The sequence below is a fragment of the Thermobia domestica genome, chromosome 6 (assembly GCF_964235325.1).
Source record: "Thermobia domestica chromosome 6, izTheDome1.hap1.1, whole genome shotgun sequence".
Classification (NCBI taxonomy): Eukaryota; Metazoa; Arthropoda; class Insecta; order Zygentoma; family Lepismatidae; genus Thermobia; species Thermobia domestica.
Window position 1 is genome coordinate 274,672,427 of NC_137459.1, and position 17,060 is coordinate 274,689,486.

At 34.2% G+C, this 17,060-nt stretch overlaps 1 protein-coding gene across 6 annotated transcripts in view; it reads right to left on the reverse strand.

Annotated features, from left to right (window-relative positions):
* Window positions 1–628: 628 nt before the first annotated feature.
* The window catches only part of Cirl (Calcium-independent receptor for alpha-latrotoxin), a 205,599-nt gene continuing 189,167 nt past the window's right edge, over window positions 629–17,060 (reverse strand). For 3 of the 6 annotated variants that reach the window (XM_081762842.1, XM_081762840.1, XM_081762841.1), the window contains exons 12-16: window positions 16,755–16,799; window positions 13,316–13,484; window positions 12,708–12,890; window positions 10,920–11,177; window positions 629–2,153 (exon numbers count right to left, since the gene is read on the reverse strand). In XM_081762842.1, coding sequence (XP_081618968.1) covers window positions 1,185–2,153; window positions 10,920–11,177; window positions 12,708–12,890; window positions 13,316–13,484; window positions 16,755–16,799 — 1,624 coding nt within the window. In that variant the 3' untranslated portion in view covers window positions 629–1,184. The remainder of the gene's footprint in view (window positions 2,154–10,919; window positions 11,178–12,707; window positions 12,891–13,315; window positions 13,485–16,754; window positions 16,800–17,060) is intronic. The other 3 variants (XM_081762844.1, XM_081762843.1, XM_081762846.1) reach the window with 3 other exon arrangements.

The following is a 17,060-nucleotide window of genomic DNA, read 5'->3' on the forward strand; positions in this document are numbered from 1 at the left end:
AATGTTGATATTTGTGATACTGTAGAGTCCTTAGTTTATAAATAAAAATCTAGTACTATAAGTTTTGTTTTACGTTAGATTTGAACTGACGTAGTGCTACTTGAAAAATACAACTTTATGTTGGGTTGGAGGTATTGAAAAATAGTAAAGAAGATTTTTCCTTGCTGATATTTGCTTTGTACAGAATTTCGATGTTTATATATATATATATCAAATGTATATCCCATTTTCCATCTCACCGCAGAAATATTTATAGATCAGCAGTGTATTCAAGAGCTGAGCATCTGGTCCTTTCATTCTCTTAACAGTACTTTTCCACCAAAGATGAATGATGCATCAGATCATCACTTAAAAAAGTACTGTCTTATTATGAACGTAGCTCAGCGTGGAATATTTCAGAATAAGTGTGAGTTTCAGGGTCACACTTTCCTTCATAAAAGAATTACTTACCTGTATCTTGAATATAGTGGAACATCCTTTTCTGGAACAGCTGGAAATATCTAACGGTGCAGCATCACGCATACCAAAAACCATATTGAAAACAATAAGAAATTGAAATTACACAAGTTCTAATTTAAGAGCAGCAGAATAAATCATACAGTACTTTAATAAACATACAACCAGTAACTAAATTCATAAATAATTTATTTTCAATTTTTGTGCTTTCTCAAATGTTATTACTTTACAAGTTTTACAGTCTTCAAAGACATTCAGGCATACCTTCAATCCAATATGTTATTAATGGCATCACAGTTCACAACAACATAGTTTTTGATTCTATGTTGTCCATACTCATTTGACTGAAGTAGCTTGAACTGATTTTCTTTTCTTTCTTTTTTAGGAGTGAACGTACAGGTGTCTACACATCCACACTTATCGGTGTTTTACATTTACAAAGCATATTTACATTATGTACATGAAACACATATGTACTTTGATAACCCACGCTAAGAAACTTTTTTTTTTTGTAAGGCATTCATGGAGTTGGTACATAGCAGTAAGCCTGACACGTATTTTGAAAAGAATTTATATTCATGTAAATTGGTGACAAGTTCCACAATGAACCACATCAACATATTTGGATGAGTCATGCTGAACAACGATTTAAAAAAAAAAAAATGAAATGAAAGATATGGATGGCAATGTTCAGCATTTCCTGGGAAAATACATAGTTTCTTTTGCTACTAACACTCACTATATGGAGGAAGAACCACTGTCCTTGAGTTATACGAATCCTGACCAAATATTTCATGCTCTGGTGGTTGTATATGACACACAACAGTCTCTCCATCCAAGACTGCAACAGTTCTGGCATTATCACTTGGATACATGTACGACTTTGGACTGATTTGATGTCTAGAAGAGTCTATCATGGTTCGATATTTGGATTCACAATGTGGGGAAAGTCTTAAACCCTCCGAGGATGGAAGTCTACAAATTTCTAGTCCATCTCCTACGTCCTCAGAGAGGTCATGAATTGCAACGCTAGGATCTGCTGGATGAAAGCGATGATCTTTCAATTTATGTTTAAATGCACTATCGAGACAATTCTGAAAATTACGATCATTGGCAGGACTGTACGGTATGAGGGGACGGTGGTCACTGTAGCTACGAGATGACTGACGACTCATATCACTTTGTCTTTTCACATCTTCATCACTCAAATCAGAAACCTGTACTTCACTACGCTCAATTTCCTCATACACAGGGTCGTCTTCGGATGGTACATGGGGAAGACCGTGATTATGACCGTCACGGATTTCGGTGTATGTGTGATTCCATGGACTTGTAGATCTTAGCAAATTGGTATTGGACTTTTTTGGTACTCTCCCATGTTGAGGCTGATGATGATGATGATGAAGTGGCTGCTGCTGTTGATGAGCAATGTCTCCTGTAATGGTTAATCGATCCCGGCAGTATTCGGATACATATTCAGAATCAACAATAGAACAATCAGCTACGGACAAGTCATTTGTGATTCCCTGGTGGTAGTCTGGAGGCATGTAGGGCTGACGTCGAGCATCTTTCGTGTTGTTCAAGCAGCGAAGATTGTTCAAACTATTGAGTGTTGTTGTGTTATGAGAACGAGGTGAATCTTCTTGCTCTGAGCCACCATGTCCCGAGTCTCGGCTATATGACTTAAAAGAAATGTTCTGTGGGAATACAGGGAAAAATACATTTCACCGTTTGATCTCTACTTCATTGACTAATTACTAGTAAGTACCTACTTGTATATACTAATTTTTACAAGTCTTTCCCCATAATATCTGAAATTATTATCTGATCTCTTTGGCTCGACACTAAATATATTAACAGATTATTCGTTAGTAGGTTGGTGAGGTAAGAAATGGGTACCACTATACACAAAACTGAAATGCAGCTTTCCAAGTTACTAAACACTTTCCGATTCGTATACCTTTAAAAGTAGATTATTTTTCAATAAGTAAATGCTTATCTTTACTGTACAATACAGTTATACGTATATACTTTTCTTATATACCCAACTTTCAATTAAAAACTACACTTATCCATTTGTGAAGATAAATACGTAAAGCAAGGTGTAGTTGGGAAAGCAACTATGTACGAATATTTGTTCATCATCTCTTAAATCGAAATGGCATACTCATTATTATTATTATTATTATTATTTAAAATATTCAGTAAGTCACGAAGATTACCTGACACTTATGAAACTTACAGGAGAGGATATACTATAAAATTTACAGACGTCCTACTATATAAGTCTGGTAAGATGTAAAAGTAACCCCCAGCAATCATTACATTAGCATGAAGCAGATAAAGATGAATTAGCGGATTGATTTTGCTCAGGTTAACACTGCAGATTTAAAAAATCAACCGGATATTAAACCAGCATAGTAACTCATTAAGCAAAGTAGTATCGGTCTCATTAGTAATTAATTACATCATGTGCACGCAATCACTGCCACAGTGTTTGCTGTTGCCATTAATGCAATCAACGAGGACAAGCACGAAAATATATGGCAGGAACACTATTATATTCATATGTGCGCAGTTATAAGGAAGTGTATGTGATCAGGAAACGAAACTGATTCTTTCTCTCTCTCTCTCTCACTGATATATAACATATTCACGAATTACAATTTATTACAGAAATTTCACTGTGAATATGCACAAATTTTTGCATCAGCTTGTCTGTTAAGATATATTCATGAAATGAAAAAGTTATCAAATTTCTCTCTTTTTGCTAGTTGTAATCGGAATTACGTACCTTTCGTAATGTTACAAGTTTCACAAATTTTGAAGCTAATTGCCATAATTTCATAGAGAAAAATAAGAGGGAAAAGTGAGTCAGGTTAAGATGCTCAAGTAGCATTCCAAATCATCATCTTGCAGTTTCGATTCGATATTCACATTAAACTACGGATTCCTCATAGCGTTCGATTTAGATAAGCACACTTGTACTGTAATTTCAAACTCTGCTTGGAGTACAACCCGTTTAAGATACAAACTCGACTGTTGATTCAAATCCCACTTAAGTAGAGAGTCAGACCTTCATAACCTCGCTACTACATTCACAAGAACGTAAAACAAAAATAAATGAATCTATTTAGTTTAACGCCCCACAGTTATGCTCTTTAGGCTGAAGTAGACGGATGATTACTGAAAGTAAATGATAGCGAAATTAAATATTTGTCCTCCCCCAGCAGAAATCGAATACGGAACCACGTACACCAAAGACAACCTGTTAGCCTGTAGACTAGCGGAAGCGGAGTGAAACGAAAATATATATAAGCATTTTGCATTAGAAAACAAATGAAACGATTCAGAATTTTGTATCAGCAAAAGCTTTACAAAAATTGTTTAACCTGTATTGCTTTTTACTTTCATTTATAAGTGACCTGAAAACCACTGGTCACTTTTACATTTTACACTCGAATCAGTATATACACATTTAAATGTATACTACATTCAGAAAGTAAATGACTGGGAAGTTTTAGATATTTTTAAATGCAAGTTTCGTACCAAGTGAAATTGCTAGTAACCAATCATTATTTCGCTTATTCTGAAGAATATTCAAAGGATCTCCTCGGTTGGGTACAATTTCGTAATGTTACTTCTTATTCATTGACTACGGATCTAAGGGAATACATAATACTTACCTCCATAAATGGTATGCATAATTAATCCGCACACGTACAGCTTCAGTGTGGATAGAAACGAAGCACAACACTATACACTGTGAAATTCCAGATGCTGATTATTGAGCTGTAAGTCAGCTCTCTAGTACTTTCACTTTAACCAACGTACAAGTGACAGAAGAAAATGAAGTAAATGGAATACAGATCGGAAAGTTGGATCCCTAACTCGAAGAGAGACTTAGTCATTTGTAACGATTTACTGCAATTACATTATTCATTAATCTTAGTTGCCTATTTTGCAACGTTAAGGTTGTCCCTTCAGTTTTACTGTTTATTTTCAAGTTTTTGACAGCACTAGGTAATATTAAAATTTCACAACGCAACGTTTTAGTATTTACGCGCAGCTAAACTCTAGACTATGAAATAACCACTGTAAGCTATTACTCAATGTTGAATAGTATTTCATCACCACGTATGAAGACATAAGTAATTTACAATTACTACTAATCAATAATTTGGAACTTCCTGGAAACAATTGCTATTTTACTTATGTCATTTTCTAATGACTAAAAATTAATAAATTAACTCAAAAAGTATTCATATTGTTCTTCTGTACTGTGTTATAAATTTATTGAACAATTATAATATCAATCGTCGATTCATAGCAGTATTGTTACGAAAGAAGAAACAAAGACAAAGAAAAAACTGGGGAGGTGTAGTGACATATCAGGAATAGAAATTTTAATTGAAGAATTGACAACTACGTACAATAATAACATACCAACACAATCATCTGGATGTGGATTTGTCCACAACGTGAATACCTAAAAATGTCGTATTCTTCCTTTTGTGGTTGGAAACAATAATGGTGTCAAAGATGTTCTTCAAACTTCTCTCAAGCTTGAATATGCCAGAAATTAAGTTTGATTTCTTTGCTTCAATAAGAATAGTCACATACGCCTGTCTTTTTATGGATAATCTTTCTTATGATGTAATCTTTCATTTGCTTGAATAAACTTTATATTTGACTATCGTTATACAGTATTTGGAATCACAAATATTTTCTTTTAGTGATAAAAGAAAATGTACCTATTCCCTATGTCAATACAAATGTCTCAACACCAGCATAAGACTTGGTCGGCAGATAAGTGAAGCTATTGTATTCTAATAAGTTTTTCTCTATCTTCTTTGGGGACACAAATGCTGTTAAAATTATGCTTCCTGGAAACTTTTCTGTAATTTGCATGAAATGATTATAATGCAATATGCCCGCATTTCCTAGTATCAAGACTTAATTTTGCTATGTCAGTTTTATTGATGCTTCATCTTGAAATGAAATTTCTAGTTTTGCGTTCAACGAGTGATATAACAAGTTCTTTAAGGTGTTCATACTATAATCATTATTATTCTTTCCGATGTTTAACAAATATTTACTCTGACTTTGCCATTGCAACATAATTTTGAGGTTCTGCGGAAAACATTCCCTCAATTTCAGTTTAATGGAGTGCCGAATTTACGTGTGTCTGCAGGAGTTTTCTGTATCTTCTTGGAACAGTTTTGTGTAAAACAGCTTTCCTATAAATGGTAGAACTCTGAAAACTTTCTCTGTCGTTAGATTTGGTTCTCTTTGTTACTCTGGTGGTATGGTTTAGAGTTTGGACTGTTTATATAACTTTTCTGTGGCTAGTAGTCAAGTCTATTTAAAAAAAAAGAAAATCTGAAAATTCTTCAGCAGTTCTCCAAGATGGTTACTCTTTATCTCCCTTAAATTATAAGAATTTTCCCATATAGCACAAGTACGTCCACGGGATGTCCGAGACTGAGCCCGCAACGGACGACGGGACATCCCGGGATATCCGAATGTGTTCCCGGGACATCCACAGGATTTCCGCGGGAGATCCAGATGTCCGCTAATATCCAGGGATACGGGATATTCAACGGGACCACGAAGGGATGTCTATTGGTTTTCCCTCGGACTTCCTGTCCCATCTGGGACGTCCCGTGTACATCCTACATAGGAATCCTTCAGGACATCCCATGCAGGACGTCCATGGGATGTCTTCTCATTGTCCCGATAATTCCGGGAAACGAATGGGATGATTGGGGTCAAAATGGGACATCCCAGGGACGTAGTGTGCTATGTGGGTTGTGTTTGGAAAGCTCGGTGCAATTTACTTAAGTTTCTTCATTATCTGCTGGTTTCTGAAAATATCTACCAAGGTTCGTGCAGATGCCTATAGACACTTACATTTGTCTGATCAAAGTGTACAAACTCGTTATGACCGAAGGATATATCCTTGAAACACAACAATGATCAGATAACATGTTATAAAAGTATAATACATAGAAAGAGCGCCGTATCCGTTGCCACCAACCACAAAAGAAACAATTTCTTAAAATATTTACATTGTAAAGAAATCCTCGTTGCGTTAATGTTTGTACGTTATAACAAGTTACTGTGTTACCTATGTCAATTAGTTTCCGTCCCTCTTTATTTCCACTAACCCACATTTCTTTTTTCTTACCTGTATCTTCACAATGCTGCCGTGAATTCGAAGATCGACGATTGTTCAATACATCCGTAAACCAGCACAGAAGAGCAATACGAGAACTTAATGGGTTTATAAATAAGACATTTTTTTTCAAGTGGTCTATATTAACTTCAGTTCAAGTTATACATTGTGATTTTTATTATTATTATTATTATTTTCCAGTTTTGATGTACTTTGAAAAAATGTTGAATGAACAACCTTAACGCAAGAAAAAGAAGAAGACTTTTCTGTTTCCGTTTTTCTTCGAAAACGGAACCAAATATTTCGAACTTCTGACAGACAAACTTCACATGAGAAAATCACAGTGAACCACTTCAAACTTTAAGATGTATTTGCTGATCTGAGTTTATACCTTGTATTTTGTGTCGGACGTAATACGCTGAAATATGACGTAAAGATTTTGCAGCTAGTATTTGACACGATGCTTTCACATCTCTCACAAAATAGTAATTCATTGATTTCCAAAAGTTTAGGATAGTAGTACTGCATATACAGGATTATTACAAATAATCTCTCCGAGTAGAAACACACCAGTGGTCGGAAAACTTATAAAGCTTCTGAGCTACCGTATCGTTTTTAAATCCTACTATGAGCTACCAACCTAAATAACTACCATTTTTTTAAAATCTTTAAAAAAGTGAGTGGGGGAGTCAGCTCAGTGTAGAAATCAAGCTTAGCCAACCGGAAAGTTAACGCGTTCTACCAAAAATATCCCTGCCAGCTACTAGTAGCTCGCGATCGACGGTTTGGCGATTACTGACTTACACTCCTATGACAATAAAATACGTGAACATAGTATCAAGTTTTCAGTGGCTGGTGAAATTACAGCGAAAAGAGGTTTCACATGTAAGGAACTACCACCCGGGAGTTCAGCAATAAGGAAGCATCTCGTGCAATGTTTACACGAAATCAACAGAAATCTACCGTCACAGCTAATGAACGATAACACCTCCTAGCTTTCTTCTTCCAACCTCTCCCCCTCCTCCTTTACCCGTTTTCAAAATAAAAATCTAGGGGTGTGTAGAATTTACTAGCCACTCACTCAATCAATCGACCGAACGTGATATGTTACAATGATGTATATAGAAAAGAGGATCTTAACACCTCTGTTGTAGAAAATATTTTTGATTTTATGAAACAAACTTTTTCTTTTCTTTTTCAGTAATAACACTTTTATGTATGTGAGAACCATTAAACTTAGGTTCTCAATGCTTCTAATCAGGAAGATAATTTGTAGTATTTCAGGCCAACTTATAGATACTAAGCTTCATATCGTAAATCAAGCCTACGGATTGTCACAATGTATATGCTATGACTATCAAATTAATGTATTAGTGAATTGAAAACTATACTTCTGTAACGAATTCGAATTAACACTTGTAGTCCACACTAAACAAGATGTAAGCTACCGCATAGATAATTTAGTGAAAATATGTCAATGACTGATTGGAAAATAATTATTGAGCTGATCTGGAGACAAATAAAACAGAAACACAATGTGAACTACCGAATTCTCACGGCCGTAGTCAAATGTACTGTATCAACTCTGCACTTAATGAAACCTTATCAGTTCAAGAACGACTGTCATTTCTACAAAGTCACGACAAGATCACCCAGGCGGAGCTAACAAACCAAAGTCAGTTTTCTTGTGAGACATGGAATCCCTACAATAACATAGTGATCTTGCGAATTTCTATAGTAATAAAACTGTACTTCACATAATCTGTTGCACATATAAATATTTCTTCCATTAGTTGCGTTTACTTATTTTTATTTTTATTATTATTTTTCTTTAAATAATCAACCAGTACTTTTAGTCTTATCCTTTTATAACGTATTCAATGTAAATATTTGCAACTGATAGTGTTAGTCAAGCTTAATGTGCGCTGAAGAAAAGTTACAAGAACTCCAAATATTGTTCACAATGAGCGCATTAACAAACTGAAGTTTTCAAACTGAGTTTTGTAAATTTAAAAAAAAAAAAAAAAAAAGTTTATACGTTTAAACAACACTTACTTTGTGGTAATGAGAACCAAATCACTTTCGTCATCAAGGACACAACTGTTTCTTCCATTCCTCCACTCCTATGTTAATATCCACAACAGGGAACTCATATCATACCTAGAAGACATTCTAGGGTCTTGATTTTTACAACTGCAACTCAAATTGCCATAGAATGGCTCTAAATTATTGTTCATTGCCGATAGGTAAAATATCAAACTGGGTCGTCGCTTTCGTCTAATGAATACCGAATTGAAGATTAAGTTAATTTGGTTTGCCACGCAGGCCTATGGTTCATTAAACGTTTATCTAACTTCTAGTGGCTTTCAATTAAGATTGGCACTAAAGAAGGGTACCAAATTCCGTACTAAAATTTCTTTCCTCCAAGCGATTCCAGTGCAATTTATATACCGGCCTCAGATACAAATTCCTTTGGAGTAATAACGCCAGAATTGTAATTTCATCATCGATAATATGAAAAGGATAGCAAGTAGTACGTTCATTTCAGTTATTAACACATGTAATTATCGTTTGCTATTTAATTGAAGTCTAACCTGCACTCCATTAGTCAAACGCAAGATAGATTGTTATTATGAAGTCTGATTTACTTTGTTAAAAATACGTATATGTAAAATTCTACAGTATGAAAAATGTTAAATTGTAGTTGTTAAAGTGAAGGTTGAAGAAAACTGAAAAGAAGAAGAAAAATTTCTCTCTCCTCGGTAGATACATATTAAATTTTCTTTTTTACTGACATATAGATCTAGTTGGTTATTTCATTCTCGGCAGTTATCATTAAAATTATCCTATTAGATTAAAATTATTACTATTAAGAGGCAAAGCTGCATCTCATCTTGTTCGTCAGACATTACATACTAAGGATAGGATTTTGGTTTCTTTTTGCTGGAAATATGGAATGAGTTTTGAAAATTTAAAGGAAGGTATACTTACAGGTTCCACTGCAGAATCTCTAGAAGTATCACGACTGTTCTTTCAAAATCATTAGCTAAGTACTAATACGTGTATGAAGATTTCCTCTTACTAACACATTCTTTGTACTTAGCTAAAGATATGAAACGGTAACAGTAGCTCTTCTAAGATCACAATGGAACTGTTTGTAGGTATAAAATTCACTTGGCACTAATGGGTTTATGTTAGTCAAGGTTTAGGTGAGGACCGGAGAAAAGTAATAAATAAACAATTAAATAAAATAAATAAAATAAAAAATAATAAAGAAACTACTTAATTATAAGCTACAGCGTATGGTATAACAATGCAGAGTATATGGGTAACAATGTTTCGAAAAGTTACGTTTTCAAACAAGGAATATCACGAAGCTTAGGCTGTAATGGATTAAAACTGACAAAATTTGTATAGTTTAAATTTCTATGCTTCGTTCTGTCTTTAAAGATTTATTTTTCATAATTTGAAGTCTTGAGACATCTTCAATGTTCCTTCAAATACTAATAATTTACCCCCCCCCCCAAAAAAAAAAATTACAATATACAGAAAGTCTATTTCTATCTTCTGATTTTGTTTGTATAGCTTATAGAAATATTACTGAGTCGCAAGTTGCGTACTAAAAAGAAGAAAAAAAATACGTAAAGAATGTTAAGATATCACATGAATCCAAAGAGAGTACACAAATCAATATTCATGCAATATTTGGCAGTGCTTCAACTCAGAGTATGAGTGGGTTGAATCTTTATTTGGCACAATGTTTTGGACCTTTAGTTAATTTTTTCCAACTCTCCAACAAAGACTACAACAATTGAAGTCTAAAATTATTTTCTGTATCATGTTTGAAACTTTTGTTACTTCCATCTTTCTAATGTACAAAAATTCCTACATCTGCATTTGGATGCAGCATACTCTCTTCTTCTCGTAGCTAAATTCATAGCAGCAAGAAAACAAATTCTTATATGGTGCATTTCCTTGTTGAAATGCTAAGTAACTTTCGTATGCTTACCTATATATCTGCAGTTTTACAAAACTAAACTTAATTTTCTTACGAATATAACCTACACAAAGCTCATAATCAATCATTTTTAAAACAAAAATTAAATAAATTAGCATATTCAGTACGTAAGGTAACGATTATTACACTACAATAAAATAATAATAATAAAAAGGATAAAAAATAATAAAAGTCAGCTACACTACATAGGTGTACTGTTACAGGAAAGTTATCCGAAAAAGGTTCAAGACAAGGGAAGAAAGGGATGTTCAGCAATAAAAGCCTCACCTTCCAGATTAGGGGGTTATGAAGCATCCAACAGGTGGTGGCAGATTTGGGAATGTGAAAGTGGGGAATCCCATGGGCAAAGGGCAAGGTTGCAGTGGTAGTCATGGCAGCTGTTGCAACACACACCTCAACTTCCTGATCAGAGGGGTTAGAAGTTGCAGTGCGGCTACTGGTACGATGGCTGGCACGGTTGAGTCCTGGACCTAGACTGGGTTTTGACCGGCTGCTGCGGGAACTCCAACCCCGCTGGAGGATATACTGTAACAGACACATCCCATCACCTGTCAGTTCACTACTGACTTTCTGCTTTATTTATTTATTTATTTATTTATTTAGCCTTTTAAAGCTTGCAGTTAACGAATTAGTGTACTTTTTTTTTTTTTTTTTTAATTTTAATTTTGGAGTCCCTTTGTGTTGAAGCTAACAGAAGTTATTTTTGGTAAAGTAAGTATTAAAAGAGACTACATTGAAAAATAATGATCAATTAAGTTTTCTCTAGCAAATATGCATGCATTTATAATCGGAGTTTGTCCCTATCTCTTTAATTATATTTTAATTGAATTATGAAGAACCAAAAATATGATATATTAAACTTACTTCATTACTATTATCACATACTTTGATTTCTTTAAAGGTTCTGATGAACGAGTGTCAAAAAAAAAAAAAAAAATAACCAATAATATATATATACATATACACTATATCTGATCTATTTAAAATAACAAAAGATTACTTTTCTTTCTCTTTTTTTTAAAAAAAAAAAATAGCAAATTCGGTTGCATGCCATGAAATCTACAGAATCTAAAGGAAGCTGACTTAGATTTTACTCTAGAAGTTATCTTTAGACGAATCTTCAGTAAAACATCAAACATTATGTACACACACACACACATATATATATACTCTCAACACTGTGCAAACAACCATACATTAAGTTAATACGTATTGTGTAATAAGTTTCCTCCCCTCCCTCTGTTAAACACACTCCACTTTTATTGTACTCACAAACACTGCTATTAATAACTGCTTACAAGACGTAACTATTGCACGGGTCATCTTGCATTAATATGCAGCCAACACCATGCTAACGCTTTTTAACTGTCGAATGGATGGCACAACATATCTAAAATAAAAGGATCTTGTACTTCAGGCGGTGACCAACCACAAAGCTTACTGACTTCTCACTTTCTATGTACAGCAACATAATTATAAACCACTGCATAAAAAAAGTTTCAATATTTGCAGCCAAAGAAGTTACAAGCAGGTTCTACCTACAAGCCCACCACACCACCACACCCAATGATATGTTCATACTGAGGGGGAAAAATAATAAATAGGTTTTCTTTCAAAATAATATCAGGTTAGTTAGAAAAAGCTATGCTGCAGCAGTTGGAAGCCAAACAAACAAACAAAATTATAAAAAAATGGAGCTACCACAGAGAGCACTTCAGTTTTCAATGTAATCAAATGAAAGCCAGCCAACAATCAATCAGACAGAAAATTAAATAATAATAATAATAATAATAATAAGGTTCTGTAGTAAGCAGTTAATTCCTCTTTCTTGTTTTTTAGCTCGCTAGTTAACAAAATAAAAAGGACAAAACATCATGTCCCAAGCCATCTTTTGTTTCATTTTGTAATAATACCTTGAGAAATTGAACTGACTGAATTACAGTGGTGGTGGTTGCTGTTGCTGCTGTTGCTAACCACAGTGGTGGTGTGGCGGTGTGGATGGGTTGGGGAAGAAGGAAGAGGCATACGGTAAGGAACAGCAACTGAGGTACCCACACTTGTCCCATGAGGTGAGAGAGCGGAGCTGTCTGTACTGTGGGAGTTGGGAGCAGAGGGGTTCCCATTAGATCCCGCATAGAAACTTGACCGCCGATCTTTGCTGCTAGAATGTTTGGAGCATCGTAGACATTTAGGTAACCATGAGTTCCGCCTTATAAATTTCCTATATTCTTTGCGAACCTACAAAAGAGGAGATACAGTAAACTTAGGGTACTGAAAGACAGCAACAAAAGAAAAAGAACACAAAACAAAAAAGTGTACTTGAATACTAGGGCAAACAAAAGAAATTAACGTGAACTAAGAATTCCCTGAGACAAGCAAGGCAAAATGAAAAAAGGAATTAAGCTTTCAGCAACTAAGGATAAATTTATAAAATGGATTTGAAATTAATCAAGTATCATGATTTGTTTTGCAAAAAACAGTCATCTCAGGGAATTATATTTCACAGCATTTATTTACCACAATATGAAATCTACAATACAATGTGATGACTGTAATTTACAAAATACTATTCATTTCAAATTGTTTCTATTTACAATGTGGTTGATTTTTCATAAAAGTTACAAGAGTGTTGTTGTATGTTGCAGGCCCAGCATTCTTCTTACCTTCTCATTGTGAACACAATGGAAAACAAATATAAAAAGTCCTTGTAAGCTATTCAACACTGTAAATATGTATGCCATTATGATAGATTCTTCATTCAAGTAGAGTAGGCCAAACGTCCAGGTAAGCCCAAGGAGAAATACTAACACTATTGCTCCTCGCAGCCATGCCCTATAAGAAAAAAAAATGGAAAAAATCACTCACATAGGTTGAAAATATGTATGAATGATGCTTAGCCGTATTTAATTAAAACCATATTTCTATTTCTGGAACGAAAAAAAAAATGGTATAAGAAACTGAAGGAACCGTCTATCAAGAAGCATTTGCTTTTCTGTAAGGTATTTTGTAACTATTCTCCATTAAAAAATAGACACACAGTTAAAGAGGCGATAGGAAGCAATACAAAACTTGATTACTTCTTTTACTGACAGCACTACTAACGTGTACTTCCGATATAACACAAACGTGTAATTATTAGATCGAGCTGTATATTATTGATTCTCATCTAAATCTTAAAAAGCTTCATAGGAAGCTGAAAATCGGACAGATATATTCCGCAAAAATGACATTTCTTCAGGTGTTTAGTGTGTCCTTGGTTAATCGCTTATAAAAGTTAATCGTAATGTTTCATTGCGATTCAACTAATTCTCTATTTAACAAATAATAATGCCATGTATTTCAAGTTTTCATAATTTGGAAAATTCATCTCTTGAGAAACTTAATGCAAATTTATATAAGCATTGTGTCTAGACTTGTAAGTATTGCTTCTAGAGGAGTAATATAAAATTCAGATTCGAATATTTTCAATTGATTATAACCGAAGCACAATTTTCGTTATGTTTCTCTTTTAACCCGTTACAGGTAGTATCAAAGGGTAACAGAATATTATAGCAACCTATTCAGGATTTTAACGTATTTTCGTGTATAATTTGACGCTAGTATTTTGAGTCAATAAGGTGATAAAATTTGTTTATATTTTGAAGTCTTAAAATCAGTAGTGTAAACGAGCCTCATACTACAAATAAAATATACTGACAATTAACAAAATCATAGCATATATATTGTGTGTGTGTGAGTGTTCTTTAAATGATTTTTCACTATGTTCTTAATGAATAATAGACAGTTGGAACTTATCGTTAATTTTTTTAAAAAGTCCTGTAATGTCTCACATCGGATGTTGAAATTCTACCGTCATTACCGATGCTGTTTTGATGACTTAACATACTGCTTCGATAATAAGTTGTATTAACAAAGAAACACAAAGTACATTTTTCGAAGCGCTTATATAGAAATGTATTTGTAGGATCCAGATTTTCCTTATTTTATTAGTGTTTTACTGATCATTACGACCTAATTTCCTATTACATAAGAAACGACATGGAAATTTATGAAACGGAACCCATTTTGTAACACTGAAATAAAATCCTAAAAGCATTCGTCGACAAATTACAACTTAAAGTTAATTAAGATATACGGGTGGTCCACGAGAAACCGGCCCACCTACATATTTGCAATGAAGCTCCTTACTGTTGTCGACACATTCGGCACCAGTAACTGATGCTATTGACTCTGTGTTGCGGAAGTTAGATAGAAAGATCCCTCGTTGTTGTTGCATACCCACGACAGTATAAAGCCGTGATGATTAGGTTCAGACGAGTGTGTGGAGACTTTGCAAGATGTATTCCCTTCAGCAGATAATAGCAATAGGTCACACATTTGTGTTCACCAATTCCTTTAAAGAGAGACTGAAAATTTTGCAGGCAAGTTTGTTGGTGTAGGTGGCTAACGAAAGGATCAGTTGCAAACGCCAAAAATAATCAAACCCCATCCGTTCGTACACCTGCTGTGGTAAATGATATCCAAGTACGTATCTCAAGAAACCCTATGAAGTCAACACGTAAGTTATCACAAGTGAGTATTCCGCACAATACGTGTTAACGTGTTTGACAGTCTACAAATGAAGCCGTACAAGATTATACGAGTTGAAGGAAAAGAGGGAGACAAAGCTAAACGTGTCGATTACTATACGTGGCTTCTTCAAACAATTGCGAGTGGTTTGATGGATCCGATGCTGTTTGTCAGGGCATGTAAACTTGAAGAATACTTGATATTAGTCCGTGAAAAATCTTCACATGATTCATCAACAGCCTCTCCACGACAAAAAGATCGGAGTGTGATGTGCTGTGTTTGCTGGTAGGATTGTGGGTCTTTTTTATTATTATTATTATTTTTAAACAGTAAACACTAAGGTGTACACTGGAATTCTTTAAATTTTTATCACCTGTTACATTCTTGGAACGCAATTATGCTTTCTTTCAACAGGATGGGGCAACCTGTCACACTTCACGTGCATCGCTTTCAGTAATTAACGAGAAATTCACAGAAAAAGAAAGTCACTAAAGAACTGTGGCCACCGCGATCACCAGATCTGTCTACTTGTGATTTTTATCTTCGAGGCAATTTGAAAGGTAAAGTGTACTCAAAAAGACCTAAAACATTAGAAGACTTGAAAGACAATATCCGTAGGAAATTCGAAAAATTGACGTAGCAGAGCTTCACGGAGTGTACAACATGTTAAGGAGTGCACAAAAAGTACATTGATGCACGAGAACATTTTCAGCACCTTCTGTAATTTTGATGAGTACAGATGTTTCCATTCACGACGCATGTGTATATTTTTTTCTGTATCATCAGATGGTATTTATCTCTGTAAGATGGTATTTACAAAACCACTCATTCAACTTCATGGGAGGCGGGCCAGTTTTTCATGAGTTACCCTGTATAAGGTTGTTCATCTTATGTGCTAACTATTGCCATATGTAAAGTATACATCTTTATATTTTACTGAGCAACATATAATGCCAAGCAGTGTGCAAGACAACTCAATTACACAAATATTTATCTTAATTGAAGTGAATCTTCTGAATTTTCCTTGAGTGATAAAGCAACTTGTGTTTATACAAAACAACAGTGCTGTGCAAGAACGGGAATAATCTATCTTAAGCCATTGTTAAACGGAAAAGTTCATTTCCCATTTTCAGTTCAATTTGCCAGTACAGTCGATTGGACGATGTTTGTGAGCGTATACGGTAGAATATGTATTTTACATTCAACAAAACAGTTTATATCGATTAGAGAACTACCTAGAATAGTTTCCAGTTCGTTTAACAGATGAAATTATATAAATACTTGAAACCTTATTTAATATTTAACTTGTATATACAATTTGAAGCTATCAGATTCAATTTTAAAACATTCTAAAATATTATTTTACGTAATTGGAAATACATTACTTAGGACAACTAAATTAAAATAGCATTTTTACTGAAAAGCTACCTGCAAGTTTGCGATTTATGGATTACTGATATTTTTTTTTATCGTTTTTTAAAAAAAGCTACTTGCTAACTAAAGCTACATTAAAGAGAAAAGTGATCATCTTACAAGTGTGACTGTAATTTGTTCTGAAGAGCATTCTCCTCTTTCCCACTACGCCATGCAAAAGAAGAGACAACAATGTTAAAACCGTTATCCATCACCAATTCTAATGTGATTAATTATGTTAATAAGTAAACACTTACTTGCATTACGGGTACATTAAAAAAATACAAGCAGAAAAAAAAAACACCTCAAAATGAACTTGGTTAATAGTACAGGGAAACTATGAGTGTATATGTGTGTGAAACAAATTAAAGGTTTTACGTCATCCAAAAATACAAACAGAAACTACTTGGAATGCATTTATGTGGT